The sequence below is a fragment of the Pongo abelii genome, chromosome 2 (genome assembly GCF_028885655.2).
Source record: "Pongo abelii isolate AG06213 chromosome 2, NHGRI_mPonAbe1-v2.0_pri, whole genome shotgun sequence".
Taxonomy (NCBI): domain Eukaryota; kingdom Metazoa; phylum Chordata; class Mammalia; order Primates; family Hominidae; genus Pongo; species Pongo abelii.
The window spans coordinates 200650017-200666770 of NC_085928.1; the positions used below are offsets into that span (position 1 = coordinate 200650017).

At 37.7% G+C, this 16754-nt stretch overlaps 1 protein-coding gene across 2 annotated transcripts in view; it reads left to right on the forward strand.

The window, feature by feature from the left end:
- The window catches only part of IL1RAP (interleukin 1 receptor accessory protein), a 145833-nt gene extending 139013 nt beyond the window's left edge, over positions 1–6820 (forward strand). For both annotated transcript variants that reach the window (XM_024244027.3, XM_054550252.2), the window contains one exon: positions 2966–6820. In XM_024244027.3, the coding sequence (XP_024099795.1) occupies positions 2966–3684 (719 nt within the window). In that variant the 3' untranslated portion in view covers positions 3685–6820. The remainder of the gene's footprint in view (positions 1–2965) is intronic.
- The last annotated feature ends 9934 nt before the right edge of the window (positions 6821–16754 follow it).

A 16754-nucleotide genomic window follows, 5' to 3' on the forward strand; every position in this document is an offset into this window, starting at 1 on the left:
TTCCTTAAACTCTCAAGAGTTTTTTTCCATTATATACTGATGTCACTAGCTCTTTAACACAAGTAAATGCACAGTATGGTATGAGAGACGCATTTAGCAACTAGTCTATCTTATTTCTGTTTCTACCCAAGGAATATAAAATAACCTTAGTAATGAGTTAGGAGATGGAGTGTTTTAGTAGTAATTTTAATCTACATCTATTTAAAACTGAATAGACAGAACTTTTACACCCTATTACTCTTATAAATCCACATATTAAGATGATATTTTAAGGTTAACATTAATAATTGATACAGATTCAATAAACATTAGTCCATATATTATTTTACTATTGTGTTCACTAGACGTTGAGCAACAATAATTTAATCAAAGTGATTTATGCAATGTATACTGTGTGCTAGAAATTTACTTGTAGGCATCTAATTTGTTTATCAGCCCTATGAGTTTACTTTATCACATGCATTTTATAGATGGATGAACTAGGACTCAAAAGATATTAAGATAAAAATAGAGATAAATGGAGAAAGCAATATTTGAAACCACATCCATCTTCCAAGTTAAATATTTCCTTTTTTCTGTACTTCAAGTTTTAATAGAGAAAATGAAAGAGACGGAGGTTTGCTGTTCTTTTATCTACTAATAACTCATCCAGAGGAGAAAAAAAAAATTACTGTCCTAGTTTTCTTCTAAGTGAACTCCATGGAAATTATGACTTTTACAGGCAAGAGTATTCTTGAGTATTGAAGAGTTCTCAGTCATACAACATGACTTCAAAGCCAATTTAGTACCACACAAGAAAACTAATCTCATTATTATATGGCCATACCTCATTTTTTGAGCCAAACAGAATAAATGAGCTAAATTACTACTCCTCCAAGTAAACTTTAGCATTAAAAATAATAGCTCCTATCCTCAAATATGAAGTTTTGACAATATAGAAGATATTTTAAAAATATGCCATAAAGTATGCAACTTCCTTTACAGTATTAAGTGAAGATCCTTCGGTATAGCCCAGGACCTTGCTGAGAAGCATCTTCTACATTTGTTTCTCAATGTCTAAAATTCCACCACTCTTATCTGCAGTTAGCATTGTCCTCTTTCAAATCTAAGCTGTCTTACTTTCTGGATGGAGTATCAATAAAAAAATAAAAGAGCAACAGACTCAAAAGACATTTTTTAAGAAGATCTGGAACAGTGTTGTGTTTTAAACAACAATATTCCTATTGGCAAAAACATACATTTTCCTAAGGTGACTATTTTGAAGTGAAACATCACATCACACACACACACACACACACAATTTGCATGAGTTCTCTTTGTTGACAAGCTAGCCATGTTGCCTTAAGTTTATTTCACATTTCTCAGGAGCCAGGAAAAGCAGTAGACTTCCCACTTTCATATTCTCTGATTTATGAGAGGCAGCTTCTTAAGATTCTGAGTAGGACTAGAGGGGACTGAGGAGTTACTAAAACACATGCACATGTGCACACACTCATACAGAAGGGTTTTAATGATAAATGAGAATTTAAATTTATCTCTTAAGAATGAATGAAACAAAATGTCTCTAAAAACGTTTTTGCATTCTTGCTTAAACCAATCAAAAGTTCTCAGAACTTGAGCACATGTCTCTCCAATTTCCCTTCAAATTCATGTTAAATCCACTGATTGAAAAAAACAAAACAAAACTATAATCTGTAAGAAGCACAGCTCCCTTATTCCCTGTCAAGTTCACAATGACCAATGCAAACTTTCAGTCTGTCTTCAAAGGCTGAAAACTCTCTCCATTACTGTCTCATCCCTGGACCAAAAGCAGAGGTGTTCACCCTCACAACGTGACTCTGGCACATGTTTTCAAAGTTATAAATGGCTAGGATTTACAATTTTGATTTTTTTTCCTTCAGGATATGGCATGTTCTAAGCTCCTGAATCTCACAGTGAGTTAAGCATTACATTTATTTGAAGAATTTTCCCTTGGGATCTATCCAAATCCACTTTGATATCATTAGAATTGAATGGTTTGCCAGAAGTCTTAGCTACTTGACTAATTCTTACCCATTGTCATTGTTTTTGCCCCTTTAATTCCAATTCTTCACACACACACACACACACACACACACACACACACATGCACCACACACAGAAAAAGAATTTAATTGATAACAAGATAAATACTATGAACTACTATGAACTGTCTGATGTTGTGTCCAAAAATGTTAAGTATCAAAGGATATAACTGAGAATCTTAGGAGGTGATAATTCCTGTTGCTCTTTGCTGATCAGACTATGTCAGGAGCATTATATTCACTGCTGTTCATAATACTGCTCTTAGGAGACACATCTATAAACTGATCATTATCCAGAGGAAAATGGTAAACATGCAGAGGAGACATGAGGCCATGTCATTTATGGAATAAGAGAAATATCCCAAAAATATTTAATCCAGACATAAGAAGAAAATACTACAATGATGTAAAAATAGTTGTCAAATATTTTAAACATTTAAAGACTCAAGAACTGACCACCAGATAAAATTTGCAAGGAAGAAGATTTCAAAACAAGAAATAATTTGTAAACAGAGCTGAAATGACTTGCTTTTGATGGTGGCTAATATTTTGAGGGTAGTTACTTAATTGCCCACCGTGTGTGTGTGTGTGTGTGTGTGTGTGTGTGTGTGTGTGTGTGTTTTAAGAAAGACTTATTCAAGAAGGAGACTACTGAAATGAAGGTTTTGCAGTAGGAGAGAGAGACTGAGCTCAACTGCCATACCATCCATGAAGGTAGTAAATTCTTAGCAACCATTGGTAAGAGTGGTGTAGATTTTTTTGACTGGGTAAATTACTCAGCACTGACATTCTGTCATCTCAAGTGTTTGTTCACTCCCTGTCCTCTGGAGGATGGACAATAACGAACTGGAATATATGTAAGTTTTCACTATACATTGTCCTATATTTCCATTTTCCTATAGATACAGTGGAAGCAGTTTTTGATTTCATTCAGAGAAGCAGAAGGATGATTGTTGTCCTGAGCCCTGACTATGTGACAGAAAAGAGCATCAGCATGCTGGAGTTTAAACTGGGTGTCATGTGCCAGAACTCCATTGCCACCAAGCTCATTGTGGTTGAGTACCGTCCCCTTGAGCACCCGCACCCAGGCATTCTTCAGCTCAAGGAGTCTGTGTCTTTTGTGAGCTGGAAGGGAGAAAAGTCCAAACATTCTGGCTCTAAATTCTGGAAAGCTTTGCGGTTGGCTCTTCCCCTGAGAAGTCTGAGTGCCAGTTCTGGCTGGAATGAGAGCTGCTCTTCCCAGTCTGACATCAGTCTGGATCACGTTCAAAGGAGGAGAAGTCGTTTGAAAGAGCCCCCAGAACTTCCGAGCTCAGAGAGGGCTGCAGGTAGCCCTCCGGCCCCAGGCATAATGTCCAAGCACCGAGGGAAGTCCTCTGCCACCTGCCGCTGTTGTGTCACCTACTGTGAAGGAGAGAATCATCTTAGGAACAAGAGCCGGGCAGAGATTCATAACCAGCCCCAGTGGGAGACACACCTCTGTAAGCCTGTTCCCCAAGAGTCAGAAACTCAATGGATACAAAATGGCACCAGATTGGAACCCCCTGCTCCCCAGATCTCAGCCCTTGCTCTTCACCATTTCACGGACTTATCCAATAACAACGACTTTTATATCCTATAATTACTGTGTGTGGTGGGTGGTGGCTACTATCTCTACCAACCCTCTGTATGTCATGAACCTGTGGGAAAATCTGACATTTTTATCATCTAATGGACTATCAGATTTCTGCCCCCTTTATTGATTTTTAAAAACTATTTATTTCTAGGAGACAAAAGACCTGAAGGACCTGAATCCAGAATTATTGCCTCTAATGGCCTCAGAAGAGCACACTCTTCTTGGGCCCTAGAAGGTCAGTATGTGAAAGTTGCCTAAAGTCTGATCCTCTATCTTGTCTAGTGGTTTAAAACTGAGCTAAGAATTTAAATGTGTTTCTTTTCAGTGAGTTGATCAACCTCACGTTATAAGTCAGTCAGGTGTACTTGGGCTATGATGCTTACAGGGTGTATGCATTCCCAGGGGGCAGCATGGAAAGGAGCTGGTTCTGGTGGAAGCTGTAGGACGAAGCTCAACAGAAAACCTACAGCACATTTTTCCTCAAAGAACCAAACATACCCACGCAGGAATACATGGCGTTCTCTGTCTCACTGTAAACTAGTGTTCTCTAAACTGCCTAACATTGTTAGCATCAATAAAATTCTATTTTTACGTCATTTTATTTGTACTAACAAATTTTTACATCTCTCTCACCCTTCTACTTCCTATGATTGTTGTATTCTTATCTGGAGAGTATTCCATTTCAGAAAATTGAGATTTGGTTTAGGTACCAGAAAAACTAAGGTGCCTTTTTTGTTTCTCTCTGATATGTAATAGGAGAGATGTGGAAAATAACCCAAAGAGAGGGAGAATGTGACTTAAATGAAATGGAAGTTTACAAGAATCTCATATTTTTAGAACTGACAGATGAAAAATTCCGTATTGTAAGGGATGTAGCGTAGAAATTGGTGCCTTTGTCTCATTCAGGCTTCTGAGAAGGGATAGTAAATTCAAGTGCCTACAAGGATCAGAAGGTAAGAGAAAAGAGAAAATGTGGCCAGATACCAGCCTATTTTACATGCTTTCCATCTAGAACTGATGTGAATAGGGACATAGGCACAGATGGTTATTTATTTTCTGTAAACATTTTCATAAACCCATATAAGGCACATGGCATTTGATTTCCAAGTCAGGTAGATCATTGACCCTCTAAGTAACTGAAGAATACATATTTCTTAAAAAGGGTCAGTTTCAGGCCGGGTGTGGTGGCTCATGCCTATAATCCCAGCACTTTGGGAAGTCAAGACTGGTGGATCAACTGAAGTCAGTTGTTCAAGAGCAGCCTGGCCAACATGGTGAAACCCCATCTCTACAAAAATACAAAATTAGCCAGGCATGGTGGTGGGCACCTGTAATCCCAGCTACTCAGGAGGCTGAGGCAGGAGAAACTCTTGAACCTAGGAGGTGGAGGTTGCAGTGAGCCGAGATTGCGCCACTGCACTCCAGCCTGGGTGACAGAGCAAGACACCATCTTAAAAAAAAAAATAATGGGTAGCTTCTACTCGGTTCCATTTGATTTTTGCCACTAATTGAGCCCCAATGTTGGCATATTGTCCATTTTTTTCTAAAGAATCTAAAAAATTCAGATTTTATGTATAATGTCAATTATGGGATGGCTTAAAGTTAAGAAGGAAAAAACAAAGAGCCAAACAAATTATATCTTTGGGCCATAGTCAGCCTGAGGACAACTAGTTTGTAATTTCATAACTAAAGTATTCAGCCAAAGAACATATCTCCAAATGGAATTTAAGTGTCCCTGGTAATACAAGAACTGGAAGACACAGGTTGGCTTTAAGGACATAGTGGAGCATGTTTATTCTGTCCTCAAATTGAAGACATCTGGGCTGTTACAATTGAGCTGATCTGAACTAACCCTCCATTAGAAAAGAAAAATCTAGAAAATCAGCTGCCTTCCATTTACTCTTTAGAGGTTTCTTGCCTCTTTACTGTCAGAAAATAAGACACACAAAGTCTGCTACTCCTGAACATGAGCAGAACCAAAAGAGCAAGAGACCACACCTTACATGAGAAGTCACCTTCAATACATTAGCTGTGGCTGTTAGTGAGTTGTGGCCCAGTAAGCGTCAGTGACTCCCAGTCAGTAACAGTGAATGGGCAGTGGAGAAAGAAAGAAAGCAGTTTCATCTCACTACCCCTCTTGAAAAGGCTCTCAGAAGATCCTTTCTCTGTTGAAACAAACAAACAAACAAAAAACTAGAAGATTCCTACTCCAAAGATGGGGAAACAACGGTCCTCTAGAGTAAATGTGAACTCACAATGAAACTTGTAATTAGAAAATGACAGGCCACCCTAACTAAATATCCAGCAGAAAATGACTTAGCACAACCCAGGCCTTGTCCTCTATTATATCCCTTCTTGTAAAGAGTAATCCATCCTTGATGTATATTCGAGGACCTTCAGTTGGAAGACATAGCAGTTTCTCTCCAAATCTATTAATAATGGGTAATGTAAGTGGCTCCAAAGCTCAAGGAAGGAGAAGGTTCTCTGACCCACTATCAGTGTTATTCCTTATTAACACAGCACCTCAAACTGTAAAATACTTTTGGAAAAAAATGAGAAATTAAATTTTTCATTTATAAATTATTTTCTGTTTTAGTGAAGACAAAGAAATGAAAGAACTATTGGCAGAGGCATGGAAAATTAAATATGAGCTCATATTATATGAGTAGCTAGATAATTTTGGTGCTCTCAAAACTACATTTTGGCAAGTATCAATTTCCTTGGACAATATAAGTGTAGTGGAAGCAGTAAAAGTCTTAGTTTTCAGTATCAGTTATACAGGGGTCAGAAAGATAATAGACTATACTTCTACTGTATGGAGAAAGGATCAGAGGTTATATTATTATTTCTTGACCTGACATGCCAAATTGAATGTGATTTTCAGTACCATACATTTCAATGAAGCAAATTATAATAAGAAAGAAATTTTTTTTCATGGGCCATGCATATCCATAATAGAAATAACAGGATTGTAGGGTAAATGGATATATCATTGTATAAGAAATATTGTCTACTTAGTTGCATGAGTTTTAAATCAAATAGAGATGGATGTGAGTCCTACTTCTCTCCTATCTGTTTGAACATGGTCTCTCTGAGCCTCAATCTCCTACTAGCTAAAATAAAGATACTATTATCAACCTCATTGGATGTTGATGGCATTAAATGATATATTATACATTTATTTCATATGCCTCACCTTTTTTGAACTCTTATAAAATGTCCAAAAGCAGTATAGAACAGGAACATATTATCCAGGTTAAGTGACTTTCCTAGTGACACTCAGCCAATTATCAATAGGGTTGAGTCTCCAACCCAGACTCTGACACTTGATCCAGTGCCAGTTCTAGAACCATCCATGTAAGGTTGAAGGGGAAGTAATTCTATTACAAAGCTACCTCAATGGAATTATTTAATCTGGGCCATAAAACATTCAAGTAAAAAAAGCAGTTAATGTAAACGCACACACAGCTAATTAAATGTTATATTAAGGGTCTGATATGTCATCTGACCTTGTCATATTATAATTTTACATGGCTTCATTTTTAAATATTATAAAGTTTCTTAAAGCATTTAAAAGATAGAATTTTTTTAATGTCCTCTAGACTCTATGATAATGCTATATTTTTTGCCTTCAAAATGAATTATTTGAATTTTTCTTGGTGGAAAATAAAAATATATTAACCATTTACCTTGAAAAACAAATTTTCTTTGGCAGCTCGATAAAAACTGAATTTCAGAGTTACCTTCTCCTATAACTATTAAGAACTCTAGTAACAATGTATTCACTCCCAGATTGAAGATTTGAAGTGGCTGGGAAAACTAATGTTTCGGTTCAGAAAAAGTCATGAATAATAAATTGAACTAATCCTAAAGATATGCACAGAAGGATAAGCAATTTATATGGCATTGGTTTAAAACTTTCGTGCATCTAAGAGTAACTTGAGGGACATGTTACAGTGAAGGTCCCAGGGCAGGCCCTTCCCCAGAGAGACCAATTCATTAGGTGCTGGACATTGTCTAGAAGTCCATATTTTTATATTGTGCCCTTGATAATTAAATATGGCATTTCCTAGGTCAATGTTGGAAAACTACTACCTATGAGAACTCTTTCAAACTCTTCCCATATTTTGTGTATTATTGTTCAGGTTGTAAGGGAAAAGAGCCTCAATTAGGAGCTTGCCCAAGCTTTCTTGATGTATATTCCTTAATGTATCCACATTGGAACCATTTGGGGCTCATATTAAGATGCATGTTTTTTGACTCCATCCAAGATTAACTAAATGAGGATCCCTGATGTAGGGCGGATCTGCACGTGGAATAACTTTCCCAGGTTATTCTAATGCACACAAAAGAACAAGAACCATTAATTTTTATCCCTCTTTAACTCCTCTTTTACCCTTGTAGGCTCTGATTTTCTCCAGCCAAGGACTACAAATCATCCTCTTAACAAGGTGTTTGCAGGCAATAGATGAAAACGTAGGGCATGTTTAGCCCTTGAAGTTGCCTCAGCACAAGGAAACAGTTGAATAGATGTTTAGTAGAATGTATTTATAATATATGAAATATCAATCAGTGATATTTGGAACCTGGTGGGATTGCTGTAGTCATCATATGTATTAATCAGAATAAGGTATGCTATGCCATGCTAACAAAGAACCCCAATATTTCAGTAGCTTCATATAACAAGACTTATTTCTTGTTTATGCTACATGTCCAGCATAGCAGCTTACATTTTTTTTTTTTTTTTTTTTTTGAGACGGAGTCTCACTATGTTGCCAGGCTGGAGTGCAGTGGCGCGATCTTACCTCACTGCAACCTCCACCTCTCGGGTTCAAGTGATTCTCCTGCCTCAGCCTCCTGAGTAGCTGGGACTACAGGTGCACGTCACCACACCCAGATAATTTTTTGTATTTTTAGCAGAGACAGGGTTTCACCATGTTGGCCAGGATGGTCTCGATCTCTTAACCTCATGATCTGCCTGCCTCGGCCTCCCAAAGTGCTGGGATTACAGGCATGAGCCACCACACCCGGCCCAGAGCTTCCTTTTTTTATGCTTTGCCATCTGAAATGTGTGGCTTCCTGTTGTGCTATGCTTTAGCTGAAATGTGACACTCATTACTTTCACTTACAATTCATTAGCCAGAACTAGCTCTGAGGTCCTGCTGTAATCATAAAAAAGGATAGAAAATGTAGTCTTCCTATGTCTCGAAAAAGAAAAATGAAATGAACTTGGTGAACACATACCACCGTCTTTGTCTACAAATGTGATGAGAATAACATATTACGGAAGCCTGAAGAGGTAAGAAATCTTCAAACTGAGATATGTCACATACTTTGCTAATGAATAAAAAAAGGACTTTGCTACCAGCACTCCACCTCAGTTTGCCAAAGTATCAAGATAAAATAGCATGCAGAAAAGTACACCTCGTTTGTAAGTGTTCCCCAAAGAAAAGTTGTTGAAGGAATGCGTAATAATAATCATAGCTTCTGGCTAAGAGAAAGCATGCTTAAAAATTTGAAAGTTACCGTATTTGGTTACCTTCCATTCAGTACCTTTAGTTAGTTCCCTAAGAATGTGATGCTCAAACTATCTGTAAATGAGCCATTTCATTTTGGATATCAAAGGAGCCTCAGAAGAAGTGAAGACATTTAGAACACAGCAGAGCACGTAACACAGTCATTAGAAAGCATCCCTTGATCCATTTATCTGAAGAGCTAAACAGGGGATTCAAAATGAACATGCTAAAAGCTCAAGTGAAGGAAGCGACAAAAACTGGTGTGAGTATTATGAAGTCTGTGCATCTGCTCTCTCTACATTTGGATTCTCTGCTTGTATTAAAGTGAATTTTTATATGACTTCTCTAATGTGTATGGAATCATTTGATCACGAAAAAAGGCTCTCTTTGGTTTGGCAAAGATTAGTGCTTAATGAGTCTTGGTCTATGTTACTAAGTTATAATGCTGAACAAAAAAAACTATTATTTCTTAGTGTAGCAAGGAGATTACTGACACACTCAAAATCCCTTAGAAAATAATTCACAAAGTTTTTCTCTTGAAGAGTTTAATCATTTCAAAATATTTAAATGAAAAAAATGACTCTTTGAAATGAGCTTATTGGAAGAAAGAAGAAAGATTCAAACTAAACTTTGAAATCAGATCATGAGCTGTTTTTAACTTAACTCACCCAGGTAATGGGAATTTTAATACTTCATTGCTTTATTTTTTTAAAAAAGAAAAAATCTAATGTATATTTAAGACTCAAAGACATATATAACTTATTAATTTTCTATTGTCAAAAACTGTGTCATATGCTTGCAATTAATTTATCATTTAGCGTTGTGTTTTGAAATACCTTGGGCAAGTGGTTCTTAACTAGAATTTAATATCATCTTTTAAAAAATTACACTTACCTGGGGTCCATCTCAGTCTACTAAATCTCCCGTATTGATCTAGATATGTGCTCTGATATAGGATAACTGTCTTAAGTTTGCATATGTTTCAATGAGAAATAAATGATGTTATATTACAAATATATATTTAAAAGGTAAAAGAACTCCTAATATTGTAAATAATCCTTTTCTTAATATACAAAACTTAAACTCATTGCCAGATACTGGAATTGAATCATTTATTTTCATATCTTATTATGAAATTACATAAAATATGAGAACACAAAATAAAGATAATAAAATGAGAGAAATAATCAGTGTAGTGACTGAATTGGGTAGCCAAAGGAGGCCATAACTCCAGTATTTATGACATCCATATCATCAGTCATCTTAAACAGGACAAAGTGTTTATGATGAAATGGTTTCGGGCAAAGACAATGACTTCTAAGAACAACCAAAAGGGAAAAGGGGCTGGGCTCGGTGGCTCACGCCTGTAATCCCAGCACTTTGGGAGGTCAAGGCGGGTGGATCATCTGAGGTCAGGAGTTCGAGACCAGCCTGGCCAACATGGTGAAACCCCATCTCTACCAAAAATACAAAAATTAGCTGGGCGTGGTGGTGGGTGCCTGTAATCCCAGCTACTCGGGAGGCTGAGGCAGAAGAATCGCTTGAACCTGGGGGGTGGAGGTTGCACTGAGCCAAGATCACACCACTGCACACCTGGGCGACAAGAGCGAAACTCCATCTCAAAAAAAAAAAAAAAAAAGAATAGAAAAACGTTTTTCACTCATTTACAAATATCAGTAATGTAAGAGGGCAGCGAGATGTCTAAAAACTTTCTAACATCAGGCCATTATAGCTATAATGTGCAGTGAGTGTCAGGGAATAAAGTTGATTGGTCATTTCTATTATGCTCTTGATATATTAAATTGGAGTCAGAAGATATGAATTGGAATACTAGTTGTACTGACTGTGTGACTTTCAATAGCATACTTTTGCTCTTAAGTTCTCAGTTTCCTCATATATAAAATGGGAATAATATACTATCTACCTCATTGGATTGTTGTAAGGGTAAAATTATATAATAAATGTTAATCTCAAAAACGTGTAAAGCACATGTTTGGTAGTGGTATTATTATTGTTGTTAGTTGTTTATTATAAGAGAAATGTGGAGGAAATGAAGAGGCCTGAGAGGAATTCCTTAACCTGTTAAATGCTGGACTACTTCTCAGAGTACATGGTTCAATCTTTCACGCCTTAAAACTTTAGGTGTGAAAGATTTAGTATAGTTTAATATTACTCTAAGGGTTGGAGACTACAAAAAAGTCATAGTCTCTGAAAAAGTAAGAAGTATGAAGAAGGCTGTATTTATTCCGTATTGCTATTAATAAATTGCCCTATAGAAGCTTAAAACAGCAGATATTTATTACCTCACAGTATATATGGATCAGAAATTTGGGAGACGCTTAGCTGGATGGCTCTTGCTCAGTTACTAATTGAAGAGGCTGTCAAATTGTTGGTCAGGGCTGTGGTCATCTGACAGCTCCACTTCCAAGGGCAGGTACATGGAAGCTGGTAGGAAGTCTCAGTTTCTTGCCATACGAACCTCCCTATTGGGATGCTTTAGTATCCACATAACACATCAGCTGGCTTACCCCAGAGCAAGTGAGCCAAGAGGGCAAGGCCAAAATGCTCTCTATGACCTAGCCTCAAAAGTGATATATTATTACTTCTGCAGTATTGTTTGTTAGAAATGATTCTCTAAGTCCAAGCCATTCTCAAGAGCTGGAGAATTCAGCTCCACCTCTTGGATGGAGGAATATCAAAGAATGTGTTAACATGTTTTAAAGTCACTGCAGTAACATACACAAACATTTATTTTCCAGTTGAATAAATTGAGGTCCCGAAAAGTGGACCTGGCCCTTACCCTTCCTTACTTCATTCTTAACATGATAATCAACTGCCTGCAGTGGTACCACAACTCAAATGAGAGCTGTCGCGTTCTGATTAGGTCATTTCTTTTGACTGTTGAAAGACTACAGAATGGGGGAAAGTTATATACTGTAAACTGGCATTCCACTCTTTCTCTCAATTTCTCTCTCCTTTGCTCTGCTGTAGATAAAAGGCGGTCTCTGGAAGCTGGAGAAGGATAGGGTGGATGGGGCTTGTTAGCCATGTTCTGGTTGGGGTCTGGGTACCGAAATATAACTTTTATCCTGGGCTCATCTCTAGAGAGATTGAAAATGGGTTTACTCTAAAAAGCAGCCACTTCAAAAGTAAGCATGAGCTTTCAAAGAAAGGTAATTGCTTTATCTGAAAAAAAAAATACAGTTTCTTGTCTTAGCTCTGAACTGAAATGGTTATATATTAATAACCGAGTGATTTCTCCTCTCTGTACGTCAGGCTTTTGAGTCTCCCAAATGGATGGGGTTGCACTGGGAATTCTGTAGGAAGTTATAATTCTATATAGTTTTTACTTACTAAGTAATGCTTAAATAACCTCCTCCCCTCTCCATATACACATACACACCAGCACCAGGATCTAGTAATATTGGGAAGAATATTTAAAAGGTGTGAGGCTTCTGAAAGGAATCATAAATACCCCTGTCTGTTAGACCTAGTTCTCGTTACATGCATTTCTTACTTGTAAAGCTAAATAGCTAACTTCTATTTTTCCTTATCTGTTTTCTGTCACTCTCTGAGGCAAGTAACTCTGAGAAAATACATTAAGTTTACAGCAGATCTATTCATAGTTTAACTCTGGGGCTTCCAATTTTTCTAAACCAATTTGAATCTCAAGGTCCAAGGTAACTAGTTTGCAAATTAGAATGAAAAGAAATGTTACCTTTTGTCTTCTGAACAGCTTTATGCCCTTATCTCTTACTCATACAAACTATAGCAAGCTTCCTATTGTGATATATGTCCATATATTTCATTATACCAAAAATAAATACATAAATAAATAAATAGGGGCTGGTTTTGAAATTAGATAGTGTATAAACAGTAACATCTCAGGAGTTAAGAGACCTGAGTTCTAATCCAACCTATAATTCCTTTCTTATGGGACCTCAAGCAAGGCATATGACATAGTTATCCATCAATATAATTCAAGGATCTCTATGTGACTTTCCATCTCTGGTATTCTAGGAGTCTGTGTAAAAACAGTGAAGTTTCTGTGGGTATCAAGGCACAATCCATGACCCCTTTCAGGTAGTGCAAAATCAGATATCTAAAGAGGCTGGAATTCCCTATAAGTGCATAAAATGCTAGTTGATTGCACAAAATCAAACCAAATCTCAGATGCCCCTGCTTTTCTACTCTTCCTGAGTCAATTGCTTCCTCAAAAGGTCACAGTTTTCTCCCCCTACTTCTCCTCAAGAATCCCAAGAATATAAGCTACATGTACACGACCACTCTGTTTGTAGAAAATGCCAAGTACTTTTATGGCCCACATGCTTTGCCAAAGTTACTTCTGCTTGGAATGCCTGTTCCTTTTACCCTCCACATAGAACTTTTACAATGATTCAAGTTCAGCCCAAATGTTTTTAAACCCTTCAAAGTTTCCCCAGGCAGAATTAGATGTTTCTTACCCATGTATTATTCCTAAGACTTCTGGTGTTAAGTTATAAATTGCTACGTATCTGTTTTACCTGCTGTTCTGTAAGCTCCCATGAAGAAATATTATTTATTGAATCTCTAATCTGAGCACTTAACATAGTGATTAGTACATGGCAATTTTTCTATTAATGTTTTCTTAAATACATTAATTATCATGGCAACTCTCATCAGGATCTAAGTAATAAAACCTTGCATCTTTCTTTGTTTCATCTCCCCTCTATCACAGATGTAATGTTTTATTAAAGGCACCATTTTAGTCTTTTGCTCATTACTGTATGAAATGAATTTCAATGTTGGAATCCAGAGGCTTCCAACACCACATCCAGAACCACTAAATTTGGCCTTTGGCATTACTTCAGGACAGATGGTCTGTGACGGAGTAGGGGTGAAAAGAGCTCCAGCTGTGCTGTCCCTGGCCTGGCTGCTACCCTCACATTAAGGACTTCCATCCCTGCTCTTCTCTATCTGCATAACAGCTGATGCTAGAATCAGCACCATGCTCATTGGCAGATGTTCTGTTTGTGATCTTGCTATTAAATAGGCCCAAAAGGACAGGACACTAAACTCTGATAAATACTCTCTACCTACAGTGTACCACAGAGTGTCTCCGGCTAGTGAATTCCGAGAGAAAAAAACAATCTGTTTTTTTATTTAAAATACAAATGATATTGTAAAAATAAAATAATGTACTGTGTTGATTTAGGTACAGTTGGTAATTAAGAGATCGGCTCTTCCAATGCCTTGAATAGTGTATATTGTCCTCTACGGGTCAGTAAACTCCTGAAGAATGACACATCCATCCTGCAGCCCTTCTTCCCAGGCTCATCACCACTGCTGCAGTTCAGGGCTCATAATCTCTCAAAACAGCTTCCAGTTTCCCTTAACCACGCCATTCTTTCCCCTTCAAACTCTGCACATCCACCACCAAATCAATCTTTCTTGATTTGGTGTCACGGTCACACTGACCATGACACTTTAACTCTTAAAGACTGTGTCCCCTTACTTCCTAAAAGATACATTTGTTTCGGTTTGTTTTAGTCCAAATTTAGGACATTCCATTCTCTAGCCTTAGCCGATCTTCAAAAACTTAATTCTTTGTGCTTCCAGATATGCGCTCAACATTCCAATTCAAATAAATGACTTGGCATTTCTTGAGTACATTTCCATCACTGTGGACATGGTCAAGCTGTTACTGCTGGGAAAACCCTCCTACTCATCTCACACGTTCACTCACAAGATACAGTTCAAACACAGTTTTTCTGATACTTCCAGCAGAAAACATTTTCTTTCCTATTAAATCCCCTATAGCATTTTTCCTGTTTTTTTATTATTATTTTTATTTTTTTATTTTTTGAGATAGGGAGTTTTGCTCTTGTTGCCCAGGCTGGAGTGCAATGGTGTGATCTTGGCTCACTGCAACCTCCGCCTCCTGGGTTCCAGCGATTCTCCTGCCTCAGCCTCCCAAGTAGCTGGGATTACAGGCATGTGCCACCACGCCCGGCTAATTTTGTATTTTTGGTAGAGACGGGGTTTCTCCATGCTGGTCAGGCTTGTCTTGACTCCTGACCTCAGGTGATCCACCCACCTCGGTCTCCCAAAGTTCTGAGATTACAGGCATGAGGCACCACACCCAGACTTTCTTGTATTTTTATTCATTCACTCATTCAACAATATTGAGTACCTACTCAAGGCCAAGAACTATTATAGAAACCAGGAACACATCAGTGAATAAAACAGACAAATTCCTTCCTCTATTCAAGCTTACATTTTAGTGGCAAGAGACAGATAATAAACAAACTAAATAAGTAAAATATAGAGCTTGTTATATGATAGATAAAGAAGAGACATGGAGTGAAGAGTGCTGGCAAAGGGCTCTCAATTTTAAATCGTATTCCTAGGAGACCCCACTCCAAAGGTGGCTTTTGAGTGGAGATCTCAAGGGTGGGGGAGAAAAAACAGACTTAACAGCAAGTGTAAAAGTTGTAAGATGTCAAAAATCCAATGCAAGGAATCCTGTGATTAGTATACATGGATCATGTGGGAGAGGAGGCAATAAAGCCAGAGGTATTAGAGTGAGGTGGCACTAATGTATGTCCTTGTAGGCCACGGTAAGGACCTTTCATTTAGCTCCACATGAAGTGGCAAATGTATCTCTGTAGCCCCAGAAGTAAACATATGGCACACATATACCATATATGTAAGAATAGTTTAATAATTTTTTTTTCAGATGTGTGGACAAAGTTTCGGAAACCCAATATGAGACAGCATAGTACCCAGTAATAGTATAGTTGGAAACATCACTTCCCTAGGCCTAAAGTGGCAAGAGGATGGAGTAGTTATAAGAAAACAGGGATATCTTCATGGAGCGGGCAAAGCGGCATCAGCCGTGGTCTTCCACAGAGGGATACAGCCAACATTTGACCAGATAGAAGCAAGGGGAATACCTAGGTCTTACTCTCCTGTCCACCAACCTCTGGCTAGTGTCCTCACTGTTGAATCCAACCATAATTCAGAGATCAAAACGTCTGACAGATGCTACCTAAAAAGTGCGGTGTCCTATGACATAAAACAGGGTAGAGAAGAATAAAAAGGATCTAGGGGACACAGAAGATGTCCAGCTTTGGGATCTCTTGGCAGGATCTGAGCAGAGTTGTAACATGGCCTGCCTTATAGTTTAGCAAGATAACTCTGTCTATTTTGTAGAGAATAACTAGAGAAAAACCAAAACAAAGTTGAGAGGCTACTGAAGTAAACTGAAAGATGATAGAGTGCAGTCTCTTCTGTTGATTTCTAAATTTAAAAAAACAATCAAGATAACCAGACTACAGTGGGTATGAAAGATGATGTGGTGGATATCAGATATGAGACAGGTACGAAATAGTCATCTAGAAAAGTCAGAGAGTGAGTATTCTAGGGCAATGTGTTATGATTTCTGAAGAACAATGAGAGTCTACATGAGAACAGTGGCCATATAATTGATATGAGACCAGTCTGAATGGTTGTGTGTTTTTCTCCATCACATTTGTCTGCACATATGCAGGTGGTAAGTAGGTGGAGAGGTGGGTTTAA